Below are 19377 nucleotides of genomic sequence, written 5' to 3' on the forward strand. Positions count from 1 at the left end.
AAAGAATGCTACACAGTATTATTTCTCTGGGCTAAATCTTAGGCATCGCAATACTTCACCTACACCCATACTCATTCAAAAGTCTGCCTGTATTTAACACGGGCTTATATTTTTTGTTCCAGTTTACTAGAAGGGAAGTTTCCACCATGCTGACGTTTACTATCTCTGTAAAAATTAATGCACTATTGACTAGCCAACAAGGTACAGAACAGCAACCACCTCAAGAGTCAACAGCAGTATGATGCAAGTTTTGGCAGATGCCCTGGATCCCTCCAATTTCACTGGGAGCCAAGTGGTCTGTACATACAGGCAGGAAATCTAATGCCCACCCAATCTGCAAGCCAAGCATATTCATTATCTCACTACAGGCAAGACTTCCTACCATCACCAACCAAGAAAGACCAAAGGCTGTTGGCTAAAACAACCTTATGACCATTTCCTTTTGCTGCTGGAGCCACCTGGCTGTGGAGCCAGAGGTACCAGGAGGTTCAGCTCAGCTCTGCCTGCAAACTGCAGGGATAATGCAGGGATAAAAAGCATCAAATCCAACAAAAACTGAGAGCACCTTGGGAAAGGAAGACTTCATGAGAATGCACTAATAAAAGGAAGATAAATCTTTCATCACAGACGCATGGCAAAACACATTTGTACAGAAACCGACAATCATCCCACAAGTACATATACACAGAAAGTGCCAGCATTGCATGTCTAATACTTCCACTAAAAGGCAAAGTGACAGAACGTACTTTATTTATGCCTGGTTTTAAAATTCTGAATAAGAAGTGGCTATGCAATCTCAAAAAGTACATGTCAAGTACCAATAGAAAGCACTATCCATAACAGAAACAATACCTGTAATCCCCTCCTAAACATGCTCTCACTTCCTCTTGGTCTTTTTGAAGATGGCAAATAATTGTTTTGCTTGTGTCTTTACCTCCTACCTTCCCCTCTTCAGAAAAGCCACATAGTTTAGACGCTTACTTTTTTCTTCAAGCCTAGAGACTTTACTACAGCCTCTGGAAGGAATGTTCCAGAAATACTTAAGACTTGCTGGTTATTAAATGACAAATCCTGTCTGGTTATTCTTAACTTTAACTTTTAATAGGTATCTGAAGCATATGTGTTTCTTCACATTAGTGGATACTAGTATTGTTCAGCAAGACAGTTTGTTCTTTCCTATTACATTTGACTTATGTCTTATCCTATGGGGAATATAGGAAAGGCATAATAGTTCACACTCTTTGCATTTAGTACCTTTACAAAACTTGCCCAATTAGCAGAATCATTGAAAAGTGATAAACTAAATAAGGGCTTAGATATAAAAAAGCCTATTGTTAAAGTAAGCAAGTTTATTAGCATACCTACACAAAAGCAGTTATTGAACTATTTCTAGGAAAAAATACTATTCCATCTGCACTCAATTTTGCACATTAGTTTCACATGAAACCTTCCTATTCTAAAGACTGCTCACTTTACAGAACTATCTTTTGCTCCCCAATCTTTACAAGGTATTCTTTTGAAAGAAGAAGCTGAAGAGTTGTAAAGCATCTGCTTGTGTAAAACCAGTGATTCAGAAGGAAATACTACTTGAAATACCCTCCACAAGAAAGGGCTTATTCACGTTGGCAGGGCTATCCCAGTCTCCACTTGAATACTCCTTTTCCAGTTTGTGTTAAAGGATTCAGATGCCTGGAAAGAAGCTAATCACCATTTTTATAGGCTATGGAAAGTAGACTTGGTTCAGAATTGCAGGTGCTTGTACCAAAAGCTCTTCCAGTGAAAAGCAAAGGACCACAAGTTAATGTTCAACAGAATCTGGCAAATCTGCTGCGCTCACTGAGAAATGTGGTCAGGTGTGAATTGCAAGTGCACACATAAAAAAACTATGGCTGCTCAAAATTCAGCTGCAGCGTTTAGCACAAGACACTAACGAGAAAAAGGCAGAGAACACCCAACACAGGAACTATTTTAGCCAATTATAATCCTTTCACAATTTCTGCTCGTGACACTCACAGAAAGCTTTAGGTCTCCTAACAGGCATGTACTTAAGTCAGCAAATAATGTTGCATATAACTGGAAGCAAAAATTGCCACAGTCTGTTGCAAGCATCTTTATCATCAATATAATCAAGGCACAGCACCAAATGTTAATTTGCAGTGGTTCTGCAAGTTGCTTCTGGATACATATTTACTCTTTTAGGCTTTAAACCAGTGCCAGCAAGGCTTTAGTAGAAAGTAGTGGATAAGAAAGTTTAGTGTTAAGAGCAAGAAAAACCAAAGCACACAGCAGCCACAGAATGCAAAAATCCATTTCACGTTAATAATCTAAACTTCCTATTTATTATGTGACTAATATGACTATAGGGGAGCTAGTTCAGACCATGTCACAACTCCCTGAGCTGAAGCTCTTTGTGTTGTATTTTTCTGTGTTTTGTTCATTAATCTGGAATTCTAGAATATGTGCCAGCTCTAAAAATACTTGTACGTTCAAGTTCTTGGACAAGAATATTTATTTCATATGCTATGAAAAGAGCATAGATGCTTCTGCTTGGACAGAGCACTCAAGACATTGTGTAAAATCACACGTACAGGCACTTCCATTTCCAAGAGAGAACCAAAGGTACCTTCTCGCTTCCCTTCAACACTGCAGAAAGGCAGAACTCCTATAGCCCAGCTCAGCATTAAAGGCCAACTTTGAGCATTTAGGTTTCAGCTCTTAATCCAGACCACTAGCATAACAGAGTCAAGATTGATACTGTACTATGTACTTACTGCAGCCACAAATTAGAAAGATTTTAGAAATAGAGGATTTGATTGCCATCAGTCAGCTGACATAGAAGAAAAATTCAAATTGTGGACACATAAGCAATCTTTATTTCAAAAGGTACTGGGGAAAAACATTAACTGGGACTTGCTTGAGAAGCAGGAATTGAACTGCCAGAACCCCCTATGCAAGACATTTTCTTTAAAGATGGCTGTTTCTTAAATTAATTTGGACATTTGTCTCAAAGTAGTTGAGAAAGAGCCACATGTCAGGCGACACTGTATGGATCCTTTTGCAGTACAACAATATTGTTAGAGGAAAAGAAGATCTGAAAAGGAAGTGGGAAAATGTCAGGCTGCAAAGCTGGCGTTCTGCCATCTAAACAGAGTATTACCTATTTCTTCTATAAATGTTCAGGCTTCAAAAGCAGCAGACATATGCACTGTAACACATGAATCCAGACCACACAGGATATGCTCCCCCTCCCCGCCCAAAATCCCTTGATTAAAGGGGGATATTTACAAATAGCTTCCAAAGTCACCTGTATAGATCTGTTCCACAATTTGCACATCCTCACATAGGAGAAAATAATGGAACAAAAACATTATTCATTCTAAAACACAAGAAAAACTGAACTTATAAAATGTGTTCTATGCATGCAAACATGCATGCAAACTACTCACTGTCTCTGCTACTTTATGTTTTAGACTGGATTACACTGCAACCCATTACCTCCTCTTTTCAATCAAAAGCAAATCATTAAAAACACCAAAACACTTAGGGCAAGGAAAGGGGAGCAAGTTAAAATACAACCCTCATTACACTCTGGGACTTGTGCAACTTTAATTGTCTTGATAATCTACAAGTAATGAAATTTTAGTATTGCTGCCCTGACAAATTTTAAAAAGCTGGATTTTTAAAGGACAAGCTAAGCATGTCATGTTTAACAAATACTTTAAGTATGCTTGTAATGTTTTTTTGTTTCAATAGTCTTGTTCTGTCTGCATTACTATTAGTTGTTGCACTGATGAAACAACATTTGAAGATGACCTTCAAGGACTTGGTTTCAAATTAAGCCATCAGGAAAGCCTGAGGGTAAGAGGGTTCACTGCTTAAAAGAACACTATTATCAATTATTTCAAGCCTAAAACAATAAAGCTGAGCTGAGCAGTCTCTGTAATAATAGTAACTGTTGTGTTTTAAGTCTCTGAACAGACAGAAATCAGTGAAGACAGAGTTTTAAGATTTGTTTTAGATTTTCATGAATGGTCCTGTTGAAGTACAGAAGCTCAACTAGTATACCTACATTACAACATCTAGTTCAGGGCTATCTTTTCACAAATGAGCTGACCTCTGTCATGGAAAGCAAGTAAACATGCTTTTGTTTTTTCTCTTCTCCTACTGCAGTCATTGAGCCAGAGCCTGTCTTATGGCAGTCAAAGATTTTTTTAAAATGCAACCTTAACATAACCAATGTTGAATTTAATGTAAGTACTTCCTTCCTCCCCTCTCATAAAAATAAGAGAATATCCCTATCACCCAGGCTAGTAATCTTATATTGGGCTACAAGATTTGAGATGCACACAAGTCCTTCGTCCCCGTCACTCACAGCTCAGAGAACAGTTGTGACAAAAACCAATTTCTTCAGCCCTCCTCCTCCAACTATCCAGAACATTTTCTTTTTACCCCCCAGTGTGAAGGAGAAAGAGCAACATGGAGGCAAAACCATGCCTGCACTTGCCTTAGAAGCCTGGATTTCCACACACTGTTCCTTACCTTGGTGGTTCAGGGAGATGCGGTTAGACGGTTCTTGGAAACCCGGTTCCACCAGATCCCGCCGACCATGAGCTGAAGTCTGATCTACATTGTCCTAAAAACAGAAGAGGAGAACATCTTATCAAAACTGGGCATTCTGTACTTCCTGCAAGCTACACTACTTGGCGTAAAACCACCAATGCAAAACAAAAAAAGCCCTGCCATGCCTCTGAAAGTAGAAGCCAATGTCAGAGAAGGTGGGGGAACAGATCACAGGGGGACACTAGGCTGTCACATTAATACGTGTGGCATGGATCCAGAATCAATGACTGTGCTGTTGGCTCATCTGTACACCAGTTTGCATTTCAAAGGAGAAACAGTGATGTAAACGCACTTCCTAGTTTAACAAAAGTTTCTTCTTGCATCAAATTATGCAGAGGCTTGGGGCTTTGTTTTCTTTAATTCCAAGTCTGTGGCTTAGGGCTTTGTAACTAATTAACTGGACTGAAACAGATTCAGTAGTGAACTACTAAACCTCAAGAGAAATCAGAAGTTCAGTTCAGATAAACATCCATGGCTCTGGATGCCAACCTGTTGTTTTTTTCATACTGGAATTCTCACAAGATCAAGTTTCATGACGTTTTAACACAAACTGAATTTGGCTAAGTCAAATACCACAGTTTCTCACAGATCTTGCCAAAGACGACAACTGGGAGAAAGCACGAAAACTGAAATATAAGCAAGAAAATAGGAAAAGCAAGATAAGTAATGTTTTCAAAGTATGAGAAGGAAATTCAGAGCAGGTGCATGATTTTACGAAGCTGGCATATCTTTGCATCTACCAGTTAAGGGTAGGTATGGAAAAGTGCACAAAGATGACTTCATTGATATATTACCAAGCATAAACTGCTGCATTGATATACATGACTATACACATGATCCCCCTGTGCCCAATGTGTGGGCTAAATACTCAATGGCATGGCCTGCTTTTATGTCAAAACATAGAAACCATCTTCATGGCAAATGACACTGTAATTAAGGCAGAGCAGAAACAAGCACACAGTGAGCAGCAATTCAACTACACCCAACTATGAACCCTCAATCCAGCATTGACAAAATATGAACTCTTTTTTTTGGAGCTAATGCTCAAAATCATAATGGATGTAGTGTTCGGGGACTAGAACTGTATATAGTTATTCAGTATATCAAATAAACTATCTCTTCACCAGAGAGACTGTCTCAGCAAATGCTTGAGCTTTGATTCAAGTACTCAAGCACTGCTCTCAAGTGTCATCACCATCAGGGAGTAGTTCAGGAGCCCACAGGCATTTATAAGACAGAAACTGACAACAGTGGTATGACTAAGGAAGGTTTTTGTGAGTAAACACTGTATGATAAGATACAAATGGCATCCATCTATCTATGTCAGATACAATTGGGACCACTCAAACTTCTGCCTCCACACTGGCTATCTCCCCTTACAGCTCTTTACATTCTTCGCACTGATTTTCACAACACTGGCTGTTGTTTCATGCGCCACATCTCGCTTATCTCATGAATTTTTGTTATTGCTTCTCAGGAATAAAAAAAAAAAAAAAAAAAACAAACCAAAACCACATCAGACCTTCTGTCAGCACAACTGCCTTTGGTCTTGCTTTCTTGAAACACAGCAGTATTTGTTAGCTCTTTCACCGGACCTAACTGAACACTTACTAGGAACAAGCAACTCACGAGCTCCTGTTTTCATCAAATCCCTGGCAACCACAGGATATCACATTCTAACATTATTAGTACTTTCAGAGCACTAGTCATTCTCACTGGATTTATCTCATTTTCTTTGGGACACCACACAGCCATCACTGACCTGACCCACATCATCTCCATTTTAAATGTGAGGCAGGAAATTTGGGACTTACAGCATAAGAAGGCAACTGCAGAAAGGACATACAAAATTATGAATCCGTTCCAAGAAAGTTCACTTCAAATTTTTCCAAGGTGCCAAGGGCAACAGCAGGAAGGAGATGTTTATCTAGGAAAAGTTTCAGTCAAAACTTAAAGCTGAACCTGACTGCTCTCAGTACAAAGGCTAAGAGGAAAGCATCACAAGCATGGATAACTCAGTGGAACATCCCTCTCCAGCCAAAAGCTTTTCTCTATGCATTTCTCTACCACAAATTCAACATGACCCATTTATATAGGGTAGCTAAAACCTCACACATGCAGTGTAGCAGCATTAGCTCCACTTCCCAGGAAGAAGTCACAATGTCTAATGCATAGATGCAGTGACATATTGCCTCTTGGCTGGGAAGAGCACCAGGGCAACCCAAGAGAAATAAAAGTAGGCACAAGAAACCAGCTATAAGCTATTTACCACATACCAAATTTGTGTTCAGTAGCCCCAACATATGAAAGTCCCTTCTGGAAAGAAAGGTTCACGAAGTATCAAGTAGGAACAAAGGTGAAATGGGGCTGAGGGGCATGATTTTACATTTGGGTTTCCCACAGCAGTAACACACAAACACTTAGCTGAGAGACTTTATTTCAAGGTTTCACCCTGGCTCCAGGCCTGCAACTCTTCAATTAAACCAGACTCTTCTTTCTTTTTTTTTTTTTAAACTAGCAATTGCCAAAAATTTACAGGAATAGGATACACCCTCACCGGAATCACCTTACATCTTGTACCAGAAGATGCTGAGAACCACAGGCCTTACTCACAAAGTTAACCTAAAGCCATGGTAAGGCAGATCAAAGTTTTCAGAAGCAGAGGTTACAGTGATTAATGGTTGCTGGTGCTGCCCTTATAAAGCCGATGCCCCTGCCTGTTTCGCTGGGCACAAATGCCTGCCCACAAGATCCAGAGAGTTCTGCAGCTTGAGCAAAACAAAGGCAAAGGGTTTCCTCCGGACACTGTGGGCCAGCAAAACCCAGGTGCTAAAGCAAAGTGACAGGCCATGCATAAACAAAGCCACACCTGTTAGAGCAATGCAGGCAGTGGAGGGGAAAAGGTAAGGGCGGTGAGGTTTAAAGAGCCAGGGGTAGTTTCGCATGACCCTCCGGAATCTGTTTGTGTCCGTTGTGCACAGACAAACACTGGCACTCGGCCAGCTGCAGTGGAGATCACATGCTGGAACAAGGGTAAAAGAAGTAAGGGGAGAGGGGCAGGAAATAAAGTTATATAATTACTCTGTGCCAGCAGTCGTGTTGTCGAGCCCCAGCTCAGGGCTGTGGCTGTGGCCCTCAGCAAGGTGGGCACCTGCTTTGGTCCATCACCATTGCCCCCTGCTGCAGCTGAAAGGGGCCTCCAAACAAGTCATTTGTTTGCCCCATGGTTTAATCCCCAGCTCTCCCTCCTCTTCCAATAAATGCTCTCAATATGAAATTAAACCATGTTACTTAACTTACTGTACTGTCCAGCTATTGCAGTATTTTTAGAAGCTAGCTGAGCATTAGCCCTTGCTGACTTTTTGCATGTGCTGTTTTCTCTGACAGTCAGCCTCGGCAACCAAGGATGATTTAATAGAGTGACTAGCAAGAGTGCTAGAAGGACCTGAAGCAGGGTCCTTTTAAAGCATTAGCATTTCATAAAGCCAAACACATCATCATTGCAGGTCAGATTACAGTGTCCTTTTGCAAACCTATGTTGCACGACACAAAATGTGACGTGCTTGCATTGCCTTAAGAGCCAAAGTCCACTCATAGACAGTGTTATCTCTACGTACCAGTAACCAGGACAATCTAGATTTATTTTTCAATCTATAACCAAGCCTTTCAAGTTGCACTCCTTAAACTATGACATACAATATTTGCTGCTGTTTGTGCTAGCATGATAAGCATTTCTGTTATCTAAGAAAACATTAAATCTCATCTTTTAATCAGAGAATCGGCCAGACATATACTACAGCAGCTCTGCTGTCTGCACACGTGCTCTCTAATCACCTCTTTGGCTCCAAGTGCCACTGTTCCCACCTGCAGTTTAGCTCAGGAGAGTATTTATCAGTATGAGACAGCATTATTAGACAGACCAGTGTGTTGCTACCACTCTACTGCTGCTTCTCTCATCCTAGTTTTTTCAGCAAAGGTTATCTAGTCAGTCATTCAGGGTAATCTTACAGGTAAATAGTGCTTAAGAGAAGGGAAGACAAGGATTTGAATGTACAAATAATGAAGTATCATTTATACTTCCCTTCTCCCTCATTCTTTGCGAAGAAAGGGGTCTAGCATTAGAAGAGACAGAGCAGCTTTCTGGAGAAGTCTGGAAAACCCCTGAAGGCTTCAGCTTCTTCCAATTTCAGCAGTCTCTGGAAGTTTACAAGATAAAGGCTGCAAGTGGCAGCACAGCTTCTCGGAAGCTCCTGGGAGCATGGCCAGACTGACTATGTCCAGACCACCAAGAAGACAGTCCCTGGTTTTGGATTTACTGTAGCTGTCTGCAAAGCCACACTGCCATGCCCCTGAACAAAAGGTTCAATTGAGCAAGAGTCACGCGTACTCATGCCAGCAGTCCTACAGCAACAAATTAAGATCATGACATACTTCTGATGTTTGTACACCGTCCAGCACAACAGAAAGTAAAGTCAGACATGCTGACTGGTCTCACCGCAATTTAGAAGACTATCAAGGCAGATATGCCTCAGTTTGCAGAGAGGGCACTCCTGCCAAACAGGAGCTCCCTGCCAACCTGCCGGTGCTCCTTCATCACACCAAGGTACAGGTCCTAAAACTAGCTGAGCATAAAGAGAAAATTAGCAAAGTCATTATTTGAACCACCACAGCTTTACTCTGTTCAGGCAACTTGTGCAAAGCAAAATTAAGTACCTTACGTTAGCACAGACCAAGGAAGCTATTGCAGAGCACCCAAGTGTAAGTGGTCCCCAGGAAAAAAAAGCAACTACGATAATTCACTGAAGAGGTGAACACCAAGGGCTATGAAAAAAGAGGGCACAGCTCCAGGCTTCAGGAGCAGAAAGAGGATGCTTTGAGAAATTACACTCTCTCTTTGTATCTGCAACTTGTTGCTCTTAGAAGAAAGACACAGACATACAAACATTTCTTTATCTGACTCAGTACTCTCTTTCTTAACGTGCCCCTGTAGTTTCCTTATGCAATGAACAGATTAGGCTACATTTCTTCTGAGGATGCTTCATAAGATTCCTCACTTTCCAAACGACTGTTTGCATTTCTCTAACTTCCTGCACTGCTTTTTAAGCTATGCTGATTCTTTGCACCATGATTTTGCAGCTGTGGTTTACTTCATGCATCAAATGTACAAAAAGGATAATAGACTCAATTATGATAAGTGCCAAGTAGCCAGCTACTCATCTCAGTAAACTTTCCTATAGCTTACTGGTATCCACAGCCATCCAGAGCTTCTGCTCCCCCAATTTTACTCTTAGCCCTGTGATGGCAAACACACAGGATATTACAAGAATAAATCCAACTGACACATCCAGACCAATGTTCAAGTTCTAATCCAAACTCCACAGTCCAGATCAATTAGTACTTCACATGACACTCCTTTCTTAAAAACTCAGCAGCACACTCCCCTACCAGGCAGCTGTTTGGTACAATGCATTTTCAGCAAGCTGACACCCCAAAGTTTGAGGAAATGTGTTCCAGTTAAGAATCCTGAGAGAAGTGCAAGGTTCTTGGGTTTGTCCAAAGTCACTGCTTTACGAACGATTTCAAGTTTACTCAAACAGAGTGTGTATGTTTTACTGTTTTCTGCCAGAGCGTTTAGCATGTCATACAAATAAAGAAAACACAGGCTTTGCACACTAGGCAAAAAACTTTAAAGCGCATTCTCAGACAACCCATATATTACATAATTAAAGACCTGTAACCTGGTTTCCTGCCTCTTAACTACAGTCATTTGACTAGGTAAGAGCCAAGTGAAAGGCTCAGTAAGTCAACAGAGTAACTGTGAACCTAGAATTTTAGCATTCCCATTGCTAAGAGAGCTTGTACAAACAAGGGCTTAAAATAAAGCCACTTAGCTTTGACAAAAGTTGGGCTCTCTCTCCTGAAGTAGCAAAGCCACTAACTGCAGGAATCCTGATTTTGCAGTACTGGCTGTCAAGACTGGGAGCAATAACCTTAGAGACCAAGAACAAACAAGCCAGTTCAGGATTACAGGAGCAGCAAAGGCAGCAGCAAGCACATTCCTCCCGACACACCACAGCACCTCCAATCCTCAGTGCCACAAATCACTGAAAACACACGATAACCTGACAGGGCACACAGACCTGTTGTGATCCACACATTCCTACAACCCCCAGCAGACTTGCCAGCCCACCATGCAACATATATGACAGCTACAACAGACTGGGAATTAGCAAAGGGAGAAGGAAAACGAGGCTGACAGACAAGACAGACCTGCGTCCGTGGTCCATGTCTCTGCAGTGGCAGAGAATTTGTTAAATGAATCACAGGAATTATATTACGTCCCATGATACAGGGGAAGGCAGAAAGGCTTGTCAGTCTGACCTTGGAGAAACTTATCTCCTGACCCCCTCTGGGCTTTAGCAACTCACTGATCAGAAAACCTGCAAGTTTTTTAAAAAAGGGGGATTGGGGCCCTGTTGTCAACACTGAAACCCCACAGTGTGAGTGCCCCGAGCCACTGAAGTGTTTCTTCCTAAAAGCTATAGCTCAACACAGTGATAGAAGCCACTGTCATAGCTGAGCCAGAAACTTATTTTTCTGAAGGTGCTTCAGATTTATTTTTAGTTGTCTAGTTATGTGACTTATCACTACTTGCATTGCAATTATCATCAGGGCAAACCAAAAACCACCATTGCCCAGCTTCTTCCGGTCACCCTTGCCCCAACTCCCAGTGTCTCCTTGGCCTCCATGAAATTAATTAACATAGTCTAGCAATAGCTGGACCACAGCTAGCAACCCCCCAACAGTATCTGGTAGCAGCTGTTTACTCCTAATAGGCTTTTCTCCAGTGAGGCAGGAGTAAGCATAGTGAGTGTTAGCTGACAGCTCCAGCAATGCACTTTTACAGCATGCATACAGGCTAACATTAGAGATTCTCATTAGAGATTAGCTTCTCTAGGCTGATCTTTGAAAAACTGGCATGAGCAGGGCTTTCAACACTCCTGAACCCAAAATTTGGCAAGACCTCTCTCACTAGATGCAGTCCTCTCTCAGTAGGAACCAACCACTTCTGCAAAAATTGAGCTGTCTCCCCATCCTCTGCACAGAGAAAATGGATAGTATACTCCACAGTGTGCACTTTTTGGACCAGACTGCCATTTATTATGGTAGAAGAAAATTCAATGCATCATGGTTGCTGTCTTTTAATCAGCTAGCAGTGAGGGAATCCAACTGACAGGCTCATAAATGCTAAAAGCTTTGTTCTATTTTTAATGAGACTAAAACCACTATGGCTGTTAGTGACAGTTTACAGCTAAAATAAAGTCTTGAAATACAGAAAAGAAACAATTACACCAAGTTCTCAGTGAAAGCAATCACTCCTTAGAGGTGTCTTCACCTATCAAGTACTTAATTTACTTACTGATAAAGTAACCTTTAACTTCTGTTTTTAAAACAAACTAGGTTTCTTTTCATTTCTAACAAAACATCCCAGAATAACTGGAGTTCACATTAGGAAATTCTTCACAGTAGGAAAGGCCCATGCTTACATCGAAATTTTGTTTCTTCTGCTGGAGCCCACAGAACCCGATAATGTATCTCTAGCTTCTACTTAATTCCGAATTAGCCTTACCTCCAAAGCAAGGCACTCTCACTGGCAAGGGACTACCATTGACAAAGATACATGTTCAAAGCTACATCCTTTGCTGCATGTTCTAAGCTCTATGGTTTTGGTCAATACTGACTCAAATATTAAGGTCTCTGAAAAATCTGTTTTTTGTCAAAGTCTACCATACTTATCAGTAGGAACTGAATTTAAAAACTGAGTTTTGTTACCATGAGAAAGTATAACCTAAAGCAGTATGCTTTATTACTCTTTTTTTAAAAGAGGCTTTTCAGTGAGATCTCATATCAAAGAACTGACACTTAACAGTCTACAGTAGTTAAATTGAGCCAAAAGCACAAGTTCATACATGTTAACTGCTATACTGGATGGTGCTCACGCAAGCTAAAGGAGTAATACAGCCCACAACAATGTGTTGCTGCTCATAAAACCTTTAGCCTATCCAAGAATCCTTATCAGGGTCACTTTCCATGTGTTGTCCAAGTTTCTGAAGTGCATGGTCAGACTATATTCTTTCTTCATCAGAAGGACAAAAAGAAACATAATTGGAATGAATATTTGTACCCTGGTGCAATGGAAACTTTCAGCATCACACACTTGCTAACACACCTGTACAATCAAGAAAACTTCTTCAAAATTATTTCCTTATACTTGTATTAAAAATAAATAAATAAATAAAAATTAAATATCTTATTTTTTGGAGGGAAGCTGTAACACAGGAAGAAGGTACAGGACATTTGATCCTTTCCAACATACCGGCCTCCCCTCAGTCAGACCTGTGAAATACAAAGTAGTTCACCTGTTCTACCTGTCATCAAACATACTACAGCTTTGATAATAGCAGCACTGCTGGCCAGCTGCTTCCAAGAACACTGGCTTTGGGAGTCAGGTTTTGACAGCATCCTTCTACCACGTGGACAGGAGACATTCCGCAAAATGCCCCGGACAGTGTGTCCCAGCACAGGCTAATGGTGCCCTGAATTAACCTTGGAAGGCTCAGTGCTTGAAAGGATGAGCTGGTGGACTCTAGATCTGGCACTACAGCAACACATCTGTGTGTCTCAGGCTGGAAGTGGGGGGGGGAGGAAAGAAGGGAAGATGCCACCTTGGTGCTTTGGAAAGTGGCAACCACAGCCAGATAACCTAAATTATATTTAAGTCTATGTAAGCTTGTAGCTAGGAAGCCCTAGACATCAAGACAAATGAAACTCAAAGGAATGCAAGTAGCATGAAACACAAAGGAATTTTTACCATCTGAATGTGGGTCTGCTCTCTTACCAGCAATAGTGCTACCCCCCTTTTGTCTTTGGGATGGTTCAGGTTCAAACTGCTAATCCAAACGGTCCAATAAGGGAAGATGATTCTTCACAGCCCTCAAAAGAAGTGATAAAATGACAAACCTCCTGTAGGGAAGGAGCCAGTGTGCCCACATGGACCATTAAAGTTCACTGGATGTCAGTAAGCAAAGTAAATCTCACCTGCTAATGAAATTGCTCTTAATGTCTTCCAACTGATATTCAGACCAATTTCAAGTATCACATGGAACAAATTCATACAAAACTACCTTGCTATCCTTCCTTGCTTCAACTATGAGTGACATGCACTTCATCACTCTACTTTCTAGCCAATTTGCTCAACTGCTGAAATTTATGGTGTGCGTGGTACCTCTCCCTTCCTTCCCAACAGTGATTCTTGGCACTAGATACATAGTAAACTATGACTAGAAGGGCCTGCCCCATCTGAGCAAACCTATGATCCTAATTACCTGAATCATACACCTTTCTGCTCAGATAAAGATCCATTCTCCAGTTACATGGTGCCCTCTGCCCCAGAACTTACTGCTCACTTCAGACAAGGGCATTTGTAGTTCAAGTGACTTGCTCTCAATTCAATACAGAATTAACTCTTTACACATCTCTAAAACAGCAAGCCTTACCAAAAGAAAAAAGAAAAAGACATTTAAAAATCTCAGATGTGGAGAAAATATTTATACACTTCAGTTGACTGCTCTATACCCTACTTAAAACCCACAGAAATCACAGACACCAGTCTAAGGCACAGTAACTATTTACAATTAATTACCTAGCATCAGATCTTGTACTGGAACAGACTGCTGTGTTCTCTTCTAACCAAATATCAGGGTTAGAGTCCGAAAATCAGTAATGTAGTTTATGAAAAAAAAAAATGTTGGAATCTAAGAAACAGTCTGGAATATATGGGTACTTAAAACAGTTGTTTTGTACTGCACATTTAGCAGTAAGGGGTTACTTTGCAAACCTTCAGAACAGAAAAATAAAACCACAACAAACCCAAACCCCATATCATTGCCAACAGAATAACATGCCTGAATGTCTGCATTTCTTTCCTTAATTATTTATGAATCTCATTTAACCTGTGAAGTTCTAAGAAAGTCACATATATAACTGCACCTTATACAGTGATGTTCAAAACAGTTTTCCTGAAAAAAAAAATTCTCACAGTGATGCTCTATCAGACTTCATTAAGTTGCCATCCCCAAGTGTTAGCAGACAATGGTTGGTTAGCACACAATGGTTGGTTAGCACACAAAGTTTCTGATACAAATGATGTTGCAGCCAGCATTTCAGCAATACCTACATAGAAATTGTCAACTCGCAACAGTTGGAAAGGAAACAAAAATTAGGAGTAACCACAGGAGCTATCCTGACTATTTCAGTGCGTCACTGGCTTACTCCAATTTCTCAAAATGAAAGAAACTTACCGGGCTCAATATAGGGCCCAGTCCTCCTCAGTATCTTTACTGATGATCTAGATGAGGGTATCAAGTGAACTTATCCTCAGTAAGCTCATGGGCAACACTAAGTTGGGTGGGAGAGCTGATCTGCTGGAGGGTAGGAAGGCTCTGCAGAGATCTGGATCAAAGGGACAATTACATAAGGTTCAGCAAGTCCAAGTGCCAGCTCCTGGACTTGGGTCACAATAACCCCAAAAACACTCCAGACTGGGGAAGAGTGGCCGGAAAGTTGCCCAGCGAGAAAGAACTTGGGGGTGCTGGTAAACAGCAGCCAAGCATAAGCCAGCACATGCCCAGGTGGCCAAGAAGGCCAATGAGATCCTGGCTTGTATCAAAAATAGGCCAACAGTGCCAGGGTAGTGACTGTCACCCTGTACTCAGCCACACTGAGTCTCTGTGTCCAGTTCTGGGCTCCTCACTACAAGAAAGACACTGAGGCACTGAAGCAAGTCCAGAGAAGGGCAATGGCACTGGTGAAGGGTTTAGAGAGTGAGTCCTATGACAAGTGGCTGAGGGAGCTGGGTGTGTTTAGCCTGGAGAAAAAGAGGCTCAGGGACGACCCTATCACTCTCTACAAGTCCATGAAAGGAGGCTGTAGCCTGGTGTGGGTCAGCCTCTTCTCCCAGGAAACCAGCAACAGGATGGGAGGACACAGCCTCAAGCTGAACCAGAATAGATTCAGGCCAGACACCAAGAAGAATTTCTTCATGAAAAGGGCTGTTAAATATTGGGACAAACTGCCCAAGATGATGACTGAGTCACCACCCCTGGAGGTGTTCATGAGTGGACATGGAGCTTCATGCCATTGTCCATTTGACAGGGTGGTTATCTGTCAAAGGTTGGACTCAATGACCTTAGAGGTCTTTTCCAACCTAAATGAATCAGATTTCCTTCATCTTCATTACCCTTAGAAAAATAAGTATCTAGGTTTGACTACAGTAAAATCCAAGCACCTCAAAGGTACTTTTTAGCCTGAGAACTCATTTAGTGCTCTGCCTGGTTTACTTACCTCTGTCTAACTTTCAGAAATCTAGGTACTACATGAAATATGTTTCATTGTTACACTTGTTCTAGTATCAATAAAAATATATATTTGTATCTATCCATCTCAAGGTAACGGCTGCCACATCTTCCTTTCCTTGAGGAAAGGGAGTTAATTGCAAGTAGCTCCACCAGTTATCCTGCATTAAGAAGATGGCTTTATCAGAAAATCTTTATTGACTTAACATTCTCTGAAGGAAGAAAATTTACAGAAGATCTGCAATTTGCATTTAAATAGTAACAAATTACATGTAAAATTGCACGCTGTCCCAGAAAACACAATACAAAGTATAAATCTTCAGTTTGTGCAGAAGCTGGCACACTAAAAGCAAGCACGTCAATCATCTCTTGGTGCTTGGAAGGTTTTCTTTTTGTTTCATTCTGTTTTACAGTAGTTCACAATTTAAGTGTGTCAAGTGACCACTTATTTTATACAGCTCCTCCCCACTTCTTTTAACACCTACTGGACACATCCAAGGAAGTTATCCACAGCACATCAGAACATACACTGAGGCACTTCAACATGGTTAGCAGCAGCTGCTTTAATTCCACACAAAGCCTCTGAAGGCTACACTAAAGCCTCAACAGAGCCAAAGGGTTTCATAACTACCAGTATGCTACTGGAGGAAGGTCTGGTGTGCCAAACACTGCTAAGGCAGCACACGAAACAAAACAAGCAAACCACCTCAAAACAAGACCTGCCCAGGTAAATGGTCTCCAAACAAGGAGATCTGAACAGAGATCACAAAGCTGGTCAGCCAGAAGAAATGTTCAAGAAATCCCACAGTCACAATAAATCCCCATGTGCAATGTTTGAACATGCTGGCTTTAGCACCACTGAAACACTACTGCAATAAACCGTAAGAACATCTCTGCAAATGGATTTCCACCGTTTGCTCCAAGAAAAGACAGGAAGCAACCAGATGAGCTGCTGCTCAATCTGTATTGAAGTGGCATTTCTTTCTCTTCTGTGAAACCACTGCTGGAGACAAGGGAGGGGAAGTAACTTGCTTACCTTGCAGTTCAAGGGGCTGGCTGCTTGCACATGAGTGGCTACCACACTTCAGCTGAATGGTGATTAATTCAGGGTGGTACCTTTTACAGCACAAACAGTATTAATTGTACTGCTTCCTCTAGTTTTGAGCAATTCTTTCTAACCAAAAATGCAACTCTATGAAATAAAAGGCAGTGGAAAAGATTCCTCCCGAGATTAAAGTCAAATCAGAGATGAAAAAAAGAAGAATCATAGGATGAGGAGGAGAAGAGGAAAAACTTTGAACTAGGCCTCAGAATCCAGCTCTGGGTGAGAGGAATGGGCCACCTTCTGAATAAACAGAAGACCAACTTATTTAGCTAAAACAAGAAAATTAACTGTGACAGATTACCAAGAAGCTCTTTAACACACCACAATACTGACAGCATGAGTGTAATCTTACATCATAATAATGTTATTGTGTCTGAAACATCCCTATTTCAGAAGATGCTACTGGCACAGTCGATGGATGAGACATTTCTGGTCTTGTGGGTTTGGGTTTATTTTAATCTTCAGAGCAAGCCATACTCAAAAGATATGCTGTCAGAAAACTATTTCTCCAACTTCCTCTCATCCAGCATAGCAGTTATGGTTTGTGACTTAACCATACAGACAGCTCATGTTCAACAGCCAGCAGCTTGTCATAATTCCAAGGACATAGAGGACTCCAGGAAAAACAAGATTACAAGAGATGCTTTTTTCAGAACATCTCCAGCACACTTCAGTTAGCCTTTTTGTTCACATCATGGCAAAAAAATAATGTATTTGATGCAGAAATTTCACCAGCAAATGCAGTGGAAGGAATTTCTTCCATCAAATTTGCAACACACTGCCTTAGATACTTCTATATGGTCAGGAGTAGAGAAACAGGCCCTCTGAAGTCTTAATTCACATTTACCTTAGAAAATACGCTCTACAAATGCTTCCAACTATGAAACACAGTGACTATCTCAAATATTGGTATTTATATTTCAGTTGAAAAACTCCTTGGGTCTGTCCTGAATTCGAAAAGGAAAAAAATTCACCTAACTTGAAAGGGCATGTGTGGGTGAGTAAACATGTTAAGTTGCTTTAATAAATGGATTATTTATGTATGTATTTATTTATGTCACATGTGTGTTACATATGATCCTGGAGTTACCTTCTGCAGAAATCTTCCCAAAGGGTCATGACAAGAGGTCATGGTGGCATGGCCTAGAAGAATAAGCCCAAGAAAGAGCTCTGGAAGAAGTATATACAGAGGGGCGATAGGGTATGAGCACACAGAAAGACTGTGCAGGATAAAAGGGCTTCACTCAACCAGGAGGCAGGAGACCCAGAGCCCACAAAGGGTGATGACGTGAAGAAAGATGGCCCATGGAAGTGGACTAGCCACAAACACAGTTAACTGTCTCCTGACATCATCATTGCCAAGACGCCTTCCTGAAAGAGACTGTGATCTCCTTCTGGGAGAGCTAGAACATCATCCCCCAAGCTCCCCCAGGCATTACTCTCCATCAGCCTGAACATAACCACTCAAGGAAATCCTGGGAGGTCAGGTCTTTGCCAGAGACGGAAGAGGTAGAAAACCCACAGGCAGGAAAGGGAGACATTAGCCTTGTCAGGCCAGGCATGAACCCTATACAATCAGTAAAAGGGTTCATCATTTGAAGACCCTTGCTCCCTGACCTGCACTGCCTCCATGCTCTCCAGGCATGCAGGTGGCATCTCTTCTGCAATGGGCCCACAGCAGAAAGGGGAGCATCTGGCCAGGACTCTCCTAGTCCCTCCCTGCCAAATGACTCAGAGCCAGAGGCAATCATGACCAAAGGATAGCAGCATCAGTCAGATTTGAGGGTGGGTGCTCATAAGCCATTCAGCACAGGGGAGCTTCCCTACACCATCCCAAGGACAGCCCTGGGGAGGTACAGCTGGCAGTAGGTCCTTGGAAAAGACACCATGAGAGAGAGACAGTCCACTTGGATGTAAGCCTTGTGAGAGAGAGTAAACATCAGGGAAGCCAGGAGAGTGCCACAACAGAAGACTGAGTACCAACAGCCTGGCTGGGAAGCCACCAAAGGCAGTGCTGGGTTAGAAAACACCTGAACAATTGGCTAGCACCTCTAGGTTCTCCTTTGCTTCTGTCACACTGCCAAGTCCCTTAATACTTCTTCCCAAAAGAAACACTCACCATCTTTAAGAAGATTAATGTTCAGAATAACTGTCTTGCTCAAACCAAATGAGTCCATTTTTGCAGCCAGGTGCATGGAATCGGGAGAAACTTGACAAAAATCAGCTAAATCACATTTC

At 41.6% G+C, this 19377-nt stretch overlaps 1 protein-coding gene across 1 annotated transcript in view; it reads right to left on the bottom strand.

Annotated features, from left to right (window-relative positions):
* GRB10 (growth factor receptor bound protein 10) overlaps positions 1-19377 on the bottom strand; it is a 102690-nt gene that overhangs the window by 74386 nt on the left and 8927 nt on the right. The window contains exon 2 of the mRNA XM_062500009.1: positions 4540-4633. Within this exon, the coding sequence (XP_062355993.1) occupies positions 4540-4633 (94 nt within the window). The remainder of the gene's footprint in view (positions 1-4539; positions 4634-19377) is intronic.

Source organism: Cinclus cinclus, chromosome 1, assembly GCF_963662255.1.
Source record: "Cinclus cinclus chromosome 1, bCinCin1.1, whole genome shotgun sequence".
NCBI lineage: Eukaryota > Metazoa > Chordata > Aves > Passeriformes > Cinclidae > Cinclus > Cinclus cinclus.